The sequence below is a fragment of the Argiope bruennichi genome, chromosome X2, assembly GCF_947563725.1.
Source record: "Argiope bruennichi chromosome X2, qqArgBrue1.1, whole genome shotgun sequence".
In the NCBI taxonomy this organism is placed as follows: Eukaryota; Metazoa; Arthropoda; class Arachnida; order Araneae; family Araneidae; genus Argiope; species Argiope bruennichi.
The window spans coordinates 73,835,779-73,850,594 of NC_079163.1; the positions used below are offsets into that span (position 1 = coordinate 73,835,779).

Sequence of the window (14,816 nt, forward strand, 5' to 3'; positions counted from 1 at the left end):
AACCACTTCTTACAGCGAGGGCTCTTTCAAACACATCTCAGATAGAACGCAGGGTAGAGAACAACCATGCCCGCACCAGAACTCAAACCTGGTGCGCCCAGGACAAGGGAAGACACTCTACCCCTAGACCAGGAAGTCGGCATTCGGCGCGCTTTAGGAATAAAAAACTTAACGCTTTGAAAAACCAATTCTTACATCAAATCATTATTTCCAAACTTCACATCACCAATTACATATACATCTCGTAATTTCAAGTCTACCATAAAATATTAAAGCATTTTTGTGTGTGTGTGTGCAAAAAAAAAAAAAAAATGCAACAGTAGAGCTTTCGAATCAAGGCACATAAAATGCAACATCTAATTCAATTTGAAACCCATTAAGCTTCTTTTATTTTCGTGTTTTTTAATTAGGTTCCACACTGCAAAAAGCGAAATAGCATATTAAATGACATGGGCGCTTATTTCTGTCATGTGTGTGGGGATTCACGTAAATTGACCCTCCCCCCTACAACCCCAACAGATTGGGGAACTTTTACAACAATTACCGCTTAAGCAATCTTTTATTCAGTGTATATTAACGAAAATTAGATTAATTTATTCTTCGTTATTGCTTATCCACTTCAGATGTACTAAAGATCTATTCGCAAATAGTAAAAGTTTATATCAATATGTCAAATCAAGAATAAAAATTATAAAAATGACAAATTTTAAAATTGCTAAAAGTAATAAATGGCATACTTTATACACCTTTTTTAATTTACGAAGCTAATAATGTGGTTTTGAAAGAAACAATTTTAAATCAGGGATATGACCTATTGAATAAGAAAGAAGTGGTACGAGTATTTCGTTAAAATTTTTAACTCAAGAGTAAATTGTTTAATAAATAAATAAGAATAAATTTTCGGTTTCCCTTTTGAATGAAATAAATTTATCTTTGAAATAAAACAAGGAACGAAAACTTTAATGCACTGATTATTTGAATTCTGCTTTTTTTTTTTTAAAATCAAATGCAAAACTACAACATTAAAAAAATGAAATACATTGCATTGAAATGAAAATGGAAATAAATGCTGAGAAAAATCCAAATTACTTGTCTAACAGCTTTATCAAGGTCACAATCAGAGAATATAATTAACGGAGATTTGCCACCCAATTCCAAGGAAACTTTTTTCAAATTGGAAGTAGCACAGCTGAAAATAAGAAGAAAATCAGTAAGATCTCTTTAGAATAAGATAGTGTTATAATATGCAATAAATCAAAAGCAAAGATTACCATATATATTCAAAGCTCACCTGTTCATGATTTGTTTTCCAATAGGTGTCGACCCAGTGAAACCAAGTTTCCTTATTAAAGGATGTTCGGCCATGGCTTGACCACATTCTCCGCCTGTAAAATAATAAAAAATATAAACATAAGCTAAACATCGCTAAAATGAACAAAAGAATAAGATTATGTAAATATGTAACCATGGATTTCTAGATAGTTTTATTTAATTCAGTACAACATGTCCGTCAGAATTTTATTAATTATTCTTAATATAGTAATGCATCGTTTTATACCACGACATTACGCAAACTCAAAGTTACCCCGTTCCAGAATTTTTCCTCCTACTTCGAATATTCCTGAATATGATACAAACTCAAAATTCTGAAATAAAAATAAATAATGGAAATTAATAAAAATTAGTCCGTTCTTTATCAAAATTCAGCAGAGAATAACTCCTGAAACTGATAAAATCACCAATGAAAAAGAGAACTTTGTTGATCTTGCTAGGAAATTACTTTTGTAACGTGGTCGTAATGATGTCAACGAGCTTTTGGATACTTATAGCAAAGAGCTGAGGGCCGCAGTGGGCTGGAAGTAAATTATCGACTTCAGCACCGGATGCCTTCAGGTTCGAGACCCGATTCCCCCGAATAAACGTTGTGTGGGCGGGTTTGGTACACGTTAAATCCGTCGGGGCCAAGCGTCCTATCGCTGGTGTGGCATGGAAGTTTGGAGAGGGAGTGCTAGCTGAGGTGCCATTCTCGTCATCTGGCCGTAGTTCAAAATTACGAGGTCCGTCCCAAAATAGCCACAGCATTGCTTTAAAACAATACATTAATATAACTAAACTAAAACATATCAAAGAGCTAACAGTCGTAAATATATATAGAGTGCTTCGGTAAACCGGTGCTTCAGACCGAAAGTCACCATCAAGATGGCAGTTGCAATCTAGAGTGACAGAATGTATCCGTGTCTTTGGAAAATGGTTAAAATTTTGGATGGAAGACTATAACGAAGATGATACGTTTTCTCCAACATGGAACCGCAGTGACTAGTAGTAAGGCTTCAGGTTTGGGAGGCTACAAGTTCGAAAATTGATCCTACCGAAGAACCGCCATGCAAGTGCGTCTGGTACACGCTCATTACGTAGCGGCCAAATACCCCTCCCCAAAGGCATGGTATGGAAGTTTGGAGAGTGGGAGGAGTTAGCTCAGATGCCGTTCTTCTTATCTGACCATGGTTTAAAATTACGAAATCCGTCCCCAAATAGCCCTTGACTAGCTATAAAACGAGATGTTTAAAAATTAACTCAAATAGCTCCAAATCATTGAAGAATAATAATCATCAATTATCTCTCGATACGTAGCCTATATGTTAATAATAAAAAAAAAGTTTGAATTTCTGAATTTATTTGAAATATTAACCACTCTTAAACTCTTCTCAGTATAAAAAAATAATATTTACTCATAAAAAAAGCACATTTTTGTCGATATGTTGCTAAATGAAATGCTGATAAAAAATATTTAAATAAATTTGCGATATTAATACTTGCAAAAAATGCATTAGCTGATAAACAAAAAAAAAAATACTATTCCATATATATATCTCAATTTTTCCTTTGACAGCAAAATTCCCAAAACAACTTGATAACAAAGAAATTATTTAATTTATCTCAAACCCGATAAGAAATTCAAAACCCAATAAAGTAGCTATTAACCTTTTAAAATTTAGTGAAAAACATCTAAAAATAACAACAAAATGGCAGTATCTGACTTCTGCGAAATTTGTTAAATTTTATATAAATCCAATAGAAGACGACTCAAGAATTGATAAGGAAGATGTTAGATTTACAAAGTTTTAATTTAATGGAATGTGATTGAAAAAAAACTATTATTTACCTCTTCCTGGTAAAATATTAATAACTCCAGCAGGAAATCCAGCATAAACACTAAGTTCGGCTAGTTTTAATGCTGTTAGAGGACAAACTTGAGCAGGTTTCAAGACCACGGTATTTCCAGCAGCTAAGCAAGCGGCCATTTTCCAAGAAACCATCATTAAAGGATAGTTCCAAGGAGTTATAATTCCGCACACGCTATAATGTATACATTTATCAATAATTTTTAAAGAGAAAAAATATATATTTTTTTTTCATTTAAGTCCTTCAATCAATAAATTCTTTTCTACCTACCCGATTGGTTCCTTCTTCGTGAATGTAAGATTCCTATTTGGACGAGCATTATTTATTGGAATGGTTGAACCTTGAATTTTATCACACCATCCTGCAAAATATCTCCAGGTATCTATGGACATACCAACATGAGTTTTCATAGCTAAAGTATATACTGCCCCTGAATCGATGCTCTCTAATGTTGCTAACTCTTCTTTGTGCTCTTCCATGAAATCAGCTAACCTAGAGTCATATAATCAGAGTTTTTAAAAAGTGGAAATGTGTGGTACATTTTACACATTTCATTAATTTTTGAACCAGAATTTCTCAGCAGATATATAAGAAATACAAATGTAAAATATTAATTTAAAAATAATTAAGCATACCTGTACATTAAACGAGCTCTATCTCGTGCGTTGATTTTCCCCCATTCTCCTTCTTCAAAAGCGTGCTGGAAAGTAGAAAAGATGATTTTTTTGTGTGTGTGTCCATACAAATTTATTATGTATTCTATAATAAATATCATTAAACCTATTACGTAGCTTACAAAAAAGCATCAATAATATCTAGCCATAATGTTTTCATCCAAAGTAGCTCACCCATACAAATTGATTTTTGACTGCAGAACAAAATATATACTTAACATACCGTAATAAACTGCCAAAACAGAAATTGGGATTTGCGCATCCGAAAATAACGCAGACCAAAGGGGCGAGCATATTTTTAACTCCACCCATCGTTATAGATTTCATTGGCCTTTTGTTTTATAGATAGGCTGAAGAATAATAAACCAATAGGGTAGTAAATGTCATAATTGGCATTTTCATTATTCAGTACTTCTCTTCCAGAAAACAAGAGTAAGTTGATTTATACTTTGATTTTTTTTTTTAATTTAGCAATGGAATTATTTCGGATACATACTTCTATATCCTATGCTATGAAGAATAAAATATAATAAGAAGTGGCATAGCAAGAGAGAAGACTCTTTGGAACATAATCTTTTTGTTATAGAATATTTTGTCTTGGAAGCGAGCGGAACGTCTATAATAATCTGTATAGAACACTAATACTAAATTCATACTACACTGTCCTTCTTGTGCTACTAAATGCTGTTAAATTCGTGCTAAAATGTTATTTTGTAGCTTTTGGTACTCTGTATGTCACTAATCCTTCCTTTTTGGTATTAGATCTCTTGAAATAATCAGTTGCATAAAATATCTCGTATTATTTATGAAAAACGAAATTCTAAGATATTTATTATAAACTTTTGTGCACTTACCTTGGCAGCTTTTACAGCTTTGTCAACATCTTCTTTAGATGCACACTGGACTTCACATATTAGCTAAGAAATAAAAATAGACTTTTAGTAAAAATTCAGTTTGCTTGCAAGTAAAAATTTAATCAGGTGCTTCAGTTCTAATAAATATAAAAAGTGTAAACATTCCCAAAATTTACTAACTGCATAAACATTTTTATGAATAATTTCATCCAGATATAAATTACCTTGAAATATCTGGAAATTAATTCAAAATGTCTATGAAAACGAAATATCAGTAACATGCAATTCTTTGAATAAAATTGGATATTTTTAAATATATTTTATTTCATTTATTTATTAAATAAGATGGATATATTTCTTTTCTATTATAAAGAATCATTAGCACACTTTTGACATGAAAATTCCAGGTACGTTTAGATAAAACAAACGTAATGCATGTTAAAGAAAGAGAGTGAAATGATCAAAGGTTTTTACATTAATCAATTTATAAAAAGAAATATTGATTGTCAATAATGTTATCTCTCTCCAGAGAAAGAGCTATTTTAAGCTTGTCAGTTTTTAAATAAAACTATTCCTAACGATATTTAATTAAATATGGAAATATAAATTAATATTTATCTTATCTTAAAACAAATATTTACATTTGCAGTGCCGGGTAGTACAAACTGTGATGAAATATAATGAAACGATTGAGAGTTTGAAGTGAAGTTTTGTAGCATTATTTCAAAGAACAAAGTATATTTTATCCAATATTTATTTCATGTTTCAAAAAATTATTTAAATAAATAATGCAGGTAATAAATTTAAATTTTAGGGAAATGCAATGTATCATGGAAACATGAAATAATGCTATATTCTGCAAAATATATAAAATAAAAAATATTGTCCTGCATGTTTATTAATATTTTTAAGTGATAGGCATATTTTTCAAGAATGAATTTATGGATAATATATGCAAAATTTCAACATTACTTTATGCATTAAATCAGAAATTATATAAATTAATAACTGATTCAGCTTACAGATTCATCCGTTGGATTAATCGATTTCAAAGTTTTTCCAGAAGAGGCATCGACAAATCGATTGTTAATAAACAGTTGCGTTGGAAACTTAATATCCATGTTGTTTACATGCATAGTCACCTGAAAAGAATCAAATATTTAAAGCAGTATTATTATAAATTATTTCACAATGCCTTTATCAAATAATTTCTAAAATACATTCTTATTTTATTGCAGAGCGTGAACATTTCATTTTCAGAAAAGCTTAAATTAAAAGTAAAAAGAGTTACTTAATTAACTTTAGTCTTCTAAAGCATATCTGTACTAAACATTATGCTAAAGATGTCTTTGTTTTTTAACAGATGTCGCATAAATCCATGTGAATGAGTTTAAGAGATAAAATAAAAATAATTTTAAAAAAATATTTTTAATTAAAAAAAAATTTTAAATAAAAAAATTAATGTATTAATTAATATCTCTAAAACAAAATTGTTTTTCTTCAGATCAAGGATGTAATAAGCAAGCAAATTTATTATTAAATTATTCTAAATTAATTGAAAATGTAGTGACAGCTCAGTGTTAGATTAAGTAGAAGTATGAATTATAATGTAGAAAACAAGTTAAAGAAACCCTTACAGCATTGAATTCCAGCTTTGGTGAAGCTGAACCACCTCTTTGCTTCAGAATAGCAACTCGTACAAATTCTTGAAATGAGGTTGCAACATAAACATCTTCATTTTCTAGCGATATTCCACATTTTTCTTTCAGTTCTTCAACTAAGCTTTAAAGGACCAATAATTACAATTGCGTCATTAAAAGCAGAAACACAGAATAGCAACTATGGTAAACCTTAAGATTTACTGATGAAACACAGGATAGTATTATTATTCTTAAATTCCGACCGTTGCATAGAATTGATGAAGAAATAATGCACTGTATCACTATGGAGAAGTTCAAATCTGAGGAGAGCTCAAGGTGAGGCATAAACTTATTTTCAAATCAAAAAGAAGAGAGCTCAAGGTGAGGCATAAACTTATTTTCAAATCAAAAAGAGGAGAAGCTCAAATATGAAGTATAAAATATTCAAATTAAAAATGCTAACAAGCAAAACAATTATCATATACAGTATAAATAACAGAACACGTTATACTTAAATTTTACCTGATAACTATACATGAATATTTTTTACCATTAATTGGGGAGTGAAAATCAATGGATCTTTCATTTTTTTTAAAAAATATAAGTTCCATATCCAAGGTTACAAGTTAAGTTAGTAGAAATAGAAACATAAAGTAAAATAAAACACTAAGAGCGTATAAAGGTATAAATCTAGTTTTTCAATCGTCCTATGTAAATTATTTCGACAGGAAAATATTGACAGTTAGAACCAATGAGCCATAACAAGTATGGCTAAAATTTCATTATAGCTGAAATACTATTCGTGGATTTTGATTCAGTACTGACCGATATCACGATAGTAATAATCGGTGTAATGGGTTTATATTTTATCTTTTTAAATATTTTCTACTTAAAACGGAAATAAAATATGGGAAATTACCGAGCCACGTCCATTGATCCAGCACCACTTTTAAAGAAGTCAGTAGAATCATCGACCTCCGTGCTAAGAATGCCTTCCCAGATTGCCTAAAACATTAACATGATATGAGTTAAAAACCAAGGAATAATCAAATATTCGTACATTTTAATTGTAAATGTTAAAGAAAAAAGCTGCTATTAATTTTAATGATTTGAGCACACCATTCAAGAGAATACATAAGATAAGGTATTAAAGTTAAGTATTTCTGACCTTTAAAGTGTTGGCAGTATTCACTTCTTCTTCAGACAAATCAAGCGCTTCTGCTTCCTCTTCAACAATTCCATATTTTGAAGCGTTTATGACACGACCTCCATCTTCAAGTTTAAGCTTTTTGACATTGACCTTAAATGAAAATAAAATCCAGTTTACTTTACAAAACGGGGCAATACCGTCAATCTTGAAACGCATCAGACCATATATAAATTTGGAGTTTCTATTTTTTTCGACCAATTTTGACTGTTGGATTAATTCAAACAAACATTCAAAGCAACATTTTATTTAATTATTAAATCCATATCTTTCAATAAATATTCCTAACAAGTTGCAAACAGAGTTCATTCAGTATTCAGAAATCAATAGAAAGAACGATATAAGGTTATTTTTTTTTATCATGAAACAGAATTTATTGGTAGCAGAGTGTGTAATTCAAATCACTAGAGGATTTTGCAGTTGTTCAAATGATATATTACAAAAAAAAAAAATATTGGTCAAAATAACAGATTTTATATGTTTATTGTATCATCCTCCATTAAGGAATTCAGCTGTTAAGCGAGGAATTAAGCACCATTTCTGACACTATGACAGAACCTGAGCAACAAATATGTGTCCTACAATTGTAAAACAAAGATGCGTGACTCCTCGCCTACCGTGCTCTTGATGCGCTCCAGATGTAAGCCGTTACTCCACCCAAAGTACCATTCTATACAACCTCTATCAATTGCAAAATCATCTGCAGTTGATAGAGGGTAGATAGATTGTGGTAGTGGATTAAATTGTAAATAACAAATTCCGGTACCAATTTCATCCTTTTCTGTGTAAATCTTTCTATCACATTCGTTTGCAAATCATTGATTTTTAAATTAGTTCCTGTCTTCTTAATCCCCTGTACTTGTGTTTCCAGTTTAAAGGTTGATCAGATTTAAATATCTAAAACTAGTAGCAAAGGAAACTCGTTATGAATATCAGACATATCTATAAACTGACGCCTCAATTTGAGATAACTCACTATATTACACAACTACAATATGCTACTAAATTCATGCTACAGTGTCCTTTTTTCATAACCATTCATGAAATAGCAGTTATTTCCCTTAATGAAAAAAGATTCGAAAGTATTGTTTGAAATATTATGAACTCATTCTGAGATTGAAAAGCATTACTCACATATTTCCCGTCTCTTCCATACAAAAGCAGACCTTCAGAATGAATAACAGCCGGGGAATCTAAGCCTTTAATTGAGCAAGTACGACCTTCGGGTACTGGATCATCCCATAACTGAGAACCGTACAAACGTACTAACTAGGGGAACAAAACAATATTTATCAAAAGCTTATCTTGAAGAATACCAACATCATGATAATATTAAAACTATATTCTTAAGCATTTATGGCTCCTTAAATAATTTTGATGAAATAATTAATAATTTTGATTTAGAATTGTGATGTGTAGAATTTTAATGTTTTTAAATAAAATTTTTCAAATGAATAAAAATATAATTATGAAGTTGAAAGAAATTTTTCATTATGATTGTAAAATAAATTCTATGTTAAAACAAGTGTCGAACCTGTTTTTGACCAAAAAAATTTGCTTATTATTAAAACTTTACTAGTTTCTTATAGTTTTAGTTAAAGCTTCATTTTTTATGAATGTTTTTAGATTGCAATCCAATATTCAGGAAAAATAATCTAGAGAAACAGAAACAATCATTATGCTAACAATGTTTTCGAATTGTGAGTAGTAAAAACACGTAAAGAATCGAACCAAAATGATAAATAGAATCAATAGCACTAATCAGATTTTTATTTTTAAATTTACTTTGACATATTTTTACCCCCTAGCTATAGTCGATAAAAACTAAAAATAAAATATGAGACAGTGTATCGTTGTGTTTTGTTAAATAATCATGTATATGATATCTATTGCCTTTTATAGTAATAAATATATGAGAACAAAATTTAGATTTTGATGTAATCGATATTACATTTTAAAGAACTATATTTAAAACATAAACTATTTAATTTTATAGGATATTTATATAACCAAAGAAGCGTAGAAACGCGCGTCATGCAACTATGATGCTGCCCTTTGCAACTTTTTACTCACTGTCAGTGCCAATGCCTAAAAGTGAGCAGATAAGTAAGAAAACACCTTTAAAAAATATCTTATTGATTTTTGTTAAATTTCTTTTAAAACTTATGCCATAATTAAAATATATGCAGAGCGATTCAGAATATCTTTTCAATAATTTACTAGATGGTCAGGCTTATACAGATTTTTATTTTTATTTATTTTTTTAAATTTTTAAATTTATTTTTATTTATTTATTTATTTTGCATATTGGAATATGCTGTCTTAAGCGTAATGTACAACTTCTTCTGAAATCTCTGTAATAATGAAGTAGCGAGAAAAGAACAGCATATCATGTTAAGGCAAATACCTTGGAGGAAAGCGATTTCCGAAAAAATTCCTTAAGGACATTTAATAGATTTTTTCGCTGAGTTGCAATAGACAACACTTAGTTCGGTGCTAGTAAACACCCATAATATCAGCCAGTGCTCGTAGAGTTTTAAACAAAAACAGTTCCCAAATATGCACAAAGACCACATCGTCTTTTGAAAATGTAACTTCGTCCATGGAAATTTCCAGGCCGGAAAATCAGTCTATACAACAGCTTGTTGCTTCTCTATCACAGCAACCCTTCCAGTAATTCTCGTTCCGTTTATAAAACCCTTGTTAGTATATTATTATTGCTTGGATTTGTATTCCTGGTATTTCCGCAAATTATCGGACAGTTATTTTGCATCACCTTGAGAACTTTTCAAAAACATAGAATGCCAAAATATGCTTATAAAAATTTAAAATATATTCAGAAATGAGTGATGAAATTACTCACTGTAGACAGATCAAGTTCAAAAAATACAAGAAAAAAACATAAGTTATCTATATATAATAATCTCTCCATAATAGATAACCATGATCCGACTGCAATGTTTCATGTTTTACGAATTTTCAGTTAATTAGAAACAAAAATTTAGAAATATCATGATTGTTTGCTTTGTTCCTTCAACCTGCATCCAATTTCTAGTCGGTCACTAATATATTAAAATATACCTGGTTATCAATGGTCGCACAAGCTCCAGGTACTTTATCCATTCCTCGAATAAAATTGTGTATTTCTGCAGCAGTAAGATCTTTGAACGGAACCTGAAAGAAATCATATTATAATCAAATTAAAAAAATGTAACAGAGCTGCAATTATGGTATAGATCTCGAGTTCGTGCATTCTTAATCATTCATTCATTAATATGAGCTGCATTAATATCAGCTAAATACAATCTTGTTGCATTCTGAAGGATCATGATTAACATTCTAGAAAAAATGGCGAATGAAGATGTCTGAACTGATACTAAGACAATTCTTTGCTTATTGTCTAAAAATATACAATAAGCTAATTGTATATTTACTATCTAAACATACGATTTGCTTATTGTCTAAATATAAAATAAGCTCATTGTATATTTACTGTTTAAACATACAATTTGTATATATTTACATTGCACATAGCATTTGCACATAGTTTATCATACCTATTAAACGTATATGAGCATTTAGCTCAATATTAAATAGTTTCCCGGAATGATTGGATTCACTCAATTACGTCCAAGAATTATTATAAATTAAAAAAAATTAAAATTACCTTGCGTCTTTGAAATAATTTGAACAATAAAACAAATATAATTCTAATGTGAGACAAGTTTAATTTTCAATTAATTTTGATATTATGGAAGCATGGTTAAGTATTTAAACATGCATAAATATACTATGAAGAAAAATGCAAATGTATAAAATAAAAGTGCACTGCAAAGCATGAAGAAATAACTGCTAAAATGTTTTTTCTACATTATTGTTAATCCTTGTAGAATGAATTACATTTTGAAATTTCCAATCCGAAATATTTGAAGAAAAATAAATTGAAAAATAATTCTTATACATCTATATAAAAGATATGAAGTGGTTCTATTGATAAAAGAACTTATTAACTTTTTTAATGCTTGTACATTTTAAGATGAGTAAAAGTTTATATCAGGAAGTCAGAATGATGTCTTAGAATTTTGTACTTTCATTCAATGGCTTAGAATTAAATAATATATTATAAATTCCATTAAAAGAATGTTAACTTTATTTCAATAAAATAATAAAGATTTCAAAGTCCCCGTTTTGTTTCTATTTACAGAAATATTCCGAATTAATTTTAGTTGGTGAAAATATATTGTTTTTTAAATTACCATTTATGTTTGATTGAGTTTTAAAATTAATGATCGGTTAATTCATTTTAATAAAAGTACAATCTATTTGTACTATACATCAATAATGAGATCTTTTTAGCCGAATAAACAGCAGCCCAAATCCTACATTCACTTTTTTTTTTCAAATTATTTATCTGTAGAAACTGAAATATAATTTCATTCTATCTAACCGATTATGACCTTATCATTCAGCAACATTATTTTATCTAACCTACATCACAACTTCCATTTCTCTTCTAAGCATTTGATTGAATATCAAATCGGAATAAGTACATTTTTCTTTTCAAGGTCAAGACGCAATTTGACAACAACCCTTGGTTGTAAAGACTCACTTTTCTGCAGTTTTCGGTTTATAATATAAGCTTCGCTTACATTTTAATTTCTCATTTATATAAAGTGATTCGATAGCCACCTATTAACGATCTCTTCTATTAGATTAATCAATTGTTTCGCCTTTTTACTCAGAAATTTTGATGATTTGATATATAAATGCAAAGAACTGAACCTTTCATTTCGATAGTATGAGCTTTCAATATTTTAACCTGTAGAATTTTTATTTTATTTTCGAAAATAAAAGTGGTTATTCGGTAGTTAAACTTCAAAAAAATGTAAAACTTTATTCAAAAGTGAAAGCAAATAGGTCCATTGCCTGCAGATAAAAGGAGAATATTGTAAGGGTAACCGAGTTGTTTACTTACATTTGCAAAAGTTAGATTTTTGGTGAACACAAATTTTTTGTTTACTCGAACTTTCAAAATTGCACGCCACTCTATTCGCTACGCATTTCTTTCTAAAATTTTGTTTGTTAGGAAACCTTGAGCCTTTCTGGTTGTCCGAAGTTTCAATTGAAGTAATAAATACATTCGATAGATATGTATCATAGTTCATTTTTCTTTATTCGATGGATGTTTACTTCCGGAATCAATTACAAAAGCTACTCAGATCAGACACTGAGGTGACAAAAGTCAAGGGTTTCGACATTTCGAGATCCACAGAGTCGAAATTATGTCGAGACTTAATAAGGCATAACTTCCCATCATGGACAACACAATGGCCGGCCGCATTCACGTAATTACCTAGAGCAGCGATGTGTGTTTAGTATTGTCAGTGTTAACATACAAGCAACCCTGCATTAAATAACCGCAGAAATCTATGTGGGACGTACGACGGACGAGTCCATTAGGACAGAGGTGCGTATTGAGCTATGGCAGCAGAAGACCTACTCGAGTGCTTTTACAAACAGCACAAAATGGCCTACAGTACCTCTCCTGGGCTCGTGACTATATCGGTTACACCGTAGAATACTAAAAACCGTGGTTTGGTCAGATGAGCTATGATTTCAGTTAGTAAGAGTTCAAGGTAGAGTTCGAGTGTGGTGCAGACTCCACGAAGCCATAGATCCAAGTTGTTAACAAAGCACTGTGAAAGCTGGTGGGGCTCCTTCAATAGCGTGGTCTGTTTTTACCTGGAATGATCTGAATGCTCTGGTTCAACTGAACTGATCATTGACTAAAAGTGGTTATGTTCAGCTACTTGAAAACCATTTAGAGCCAGCCATTCATGGACTTCATGCACCCAAACAACGATGGAATTTTTTGGGGTGACAATGCTCAATGTCATCACCGAGCCACAACTGTTCGTGATTGATTTGAAGAATATTATGGCTAATTCCAGTGAATGATTTGGCCACCTAGATCGCCCGGCATCCCATCGATCATACATGGGACATAATTGAGAGGTCAGTTCGTGCACAAAATCCTGCACCAGCAACACTTTCGTAATTATGGACATCTATAGAGACAGCATGACTCAATATTTCTGTAGGAGACTTCCAAAGACTTGTTGAGTCCAGGCCACATCGAGTTGTAGCATTTCGCTGGGGGGGAAAAGTTCCAACACGTTATTAGGAGGCATCCCATGACTTTTATCACCTCAGTGTATTTCTAATGCCAATATGTCTTCTGCATTCACACTGAAATTTTATTTCAATATTAAATCTATTATGACTTTTGTCACTGAATACTTTAGTTCATAAATATCGCATTGTTCTATTTTTGTCAGATGTAATTAAGGGCGTTTGTTCGGTATTTAAAGATACTGAATTTAAATACAAAAACGGTTGTTTTTATTTTGATTGCTATCTTATGAAGAATTCAGAGAGTACTGATTTCTGTTATAATTCCGAATGAAAGCAACATTATTAAAGAATGGACATTCTCTTGGACTAGAAAAATTATTAAATTACATAAAGAAAATAGGGCTCTGCAATTTAGAAACAAAAATTAAAGAAAAAGAAATGGTAAACGTTACATTAGTCCAGTATTGTATGAGTAAGATAAGCATTTATTTATGTAACTATTTTATTCTATCAAATGTTTTCGTTATCATATGAGAAAAAGCAACTAAGAATAAAAATTGCCAGTAAACAATTAGTATAACCATTTTCGATACAATACATTCAAAGAATTAAGTTCCATAAAAGAATATACATTTACAAGATCCTTACTTTGTAATCAAATAAGAGTAAGTATTTCATACCGTGCAAAGCTCAATTTTGTTAAGAGCTGGCTCATATGAAGCACCTTCTTCAGATTGCTTAATTTTTGGTGCGGTTCCATCAGCTACCATATTCACGGCTTCTGCCTAAAATTATTATTAACATTCAATCGATAGAAAAGGTAAGATGTATGAAATCAATAAACTTGTATACATAATTAAAGGTCAAAGTTCAAGGTCATCGTAAAATAGTCATTATAAATCGCATAAAAAGCAAACTGTACTAAATAATAGAATTATTCAAACTAACATTTTTGTTGAATCAGAAGAACTGAAAAGAAAACAGGCAAAAGCATGTGCAAATAAAATGCAATAATTGTGGAATATATATTTGTAAAGCATTGATAAATCTCATTTAGTAGAATAAAAATCAGCCTTTGAATTTCCTTTTCAGTACCGCAGTATAACAAAAATATTTCTCAATT

At 30.5% G+C, this 14,816-nt stretch overlaps 1 protein-coding gene across 2 annotated transcripts in view; it reads right to left on the bottom strand.

Annotated features, from left to right (window-relative positions):
* Nucleotides 1-14,816, bottom strand: part of LOC129960259 (mitochondrial 10-formyltetrahydrofolate dehydrogenase-like) — a 56,498-nt gene that overhangs the window by 11,251 nt on the left and 30,431 nt on the right. For both annotated transcript variants that reach the window (XM_056073538.1, XM_056073539.1), the window contains exons 5-17: nucleotides 14,374-14,478; nucleotides 10,640-10,732; nucleotides 8,693-8,827; nucleotides 7,520-7,651; nucleotides 7,271-7,356; nucleotides 6,349-6,493; nucleotides 5,734-5,853; nucleotides 4,712-4,774; nucleotides 3,819-3,883; nucleotides 3,454-3,675; nucleotides 3,164-3,357; nucleotides 1,292-1,385; nucleotides 1,090-1,189 (exon numbers count right to left, since the gene is read on the bottom strand). In XM_056073538.1, the coding sequence (XP_055929513.1) occupies nucleotides 1,090-1,189; nucleotides 1,292-1,385; nucleotides 3,164-3,357; nucleotides 3,454-3,675; nucleotides 3,819-3,883; nucleotides 4,712-4,774; nucleotides 5,734-5,853; nucleotides 6,349-6,493; nucleotides 7,271-7,356; nucleotides 7,520-7,651; nucleotides 8,693-8,827; nucleotides 10,640-10,732; nucleotides 14,374-14,478 (1,554 nt within the window). The remainder of the gene's footprint in view (nucleotides 1-1,089; nucleotides 1,190-1,291; nucleotides 1,386-3,163; nucleotides 3,358-3,453; nucleotides 3,676-3,818; nucleotides 3,884-4,711; nucleotides 4,775-5,733; nucleotides 5,854-6,348; nucleotides 6,494-7,270; nucleotides 7,357-7,519; nucleotides 7,652-8,692; nucleotides 8,828-10,639; nucleotides 10,733-14,373; nucleotides 14,479-14,816) is intronic.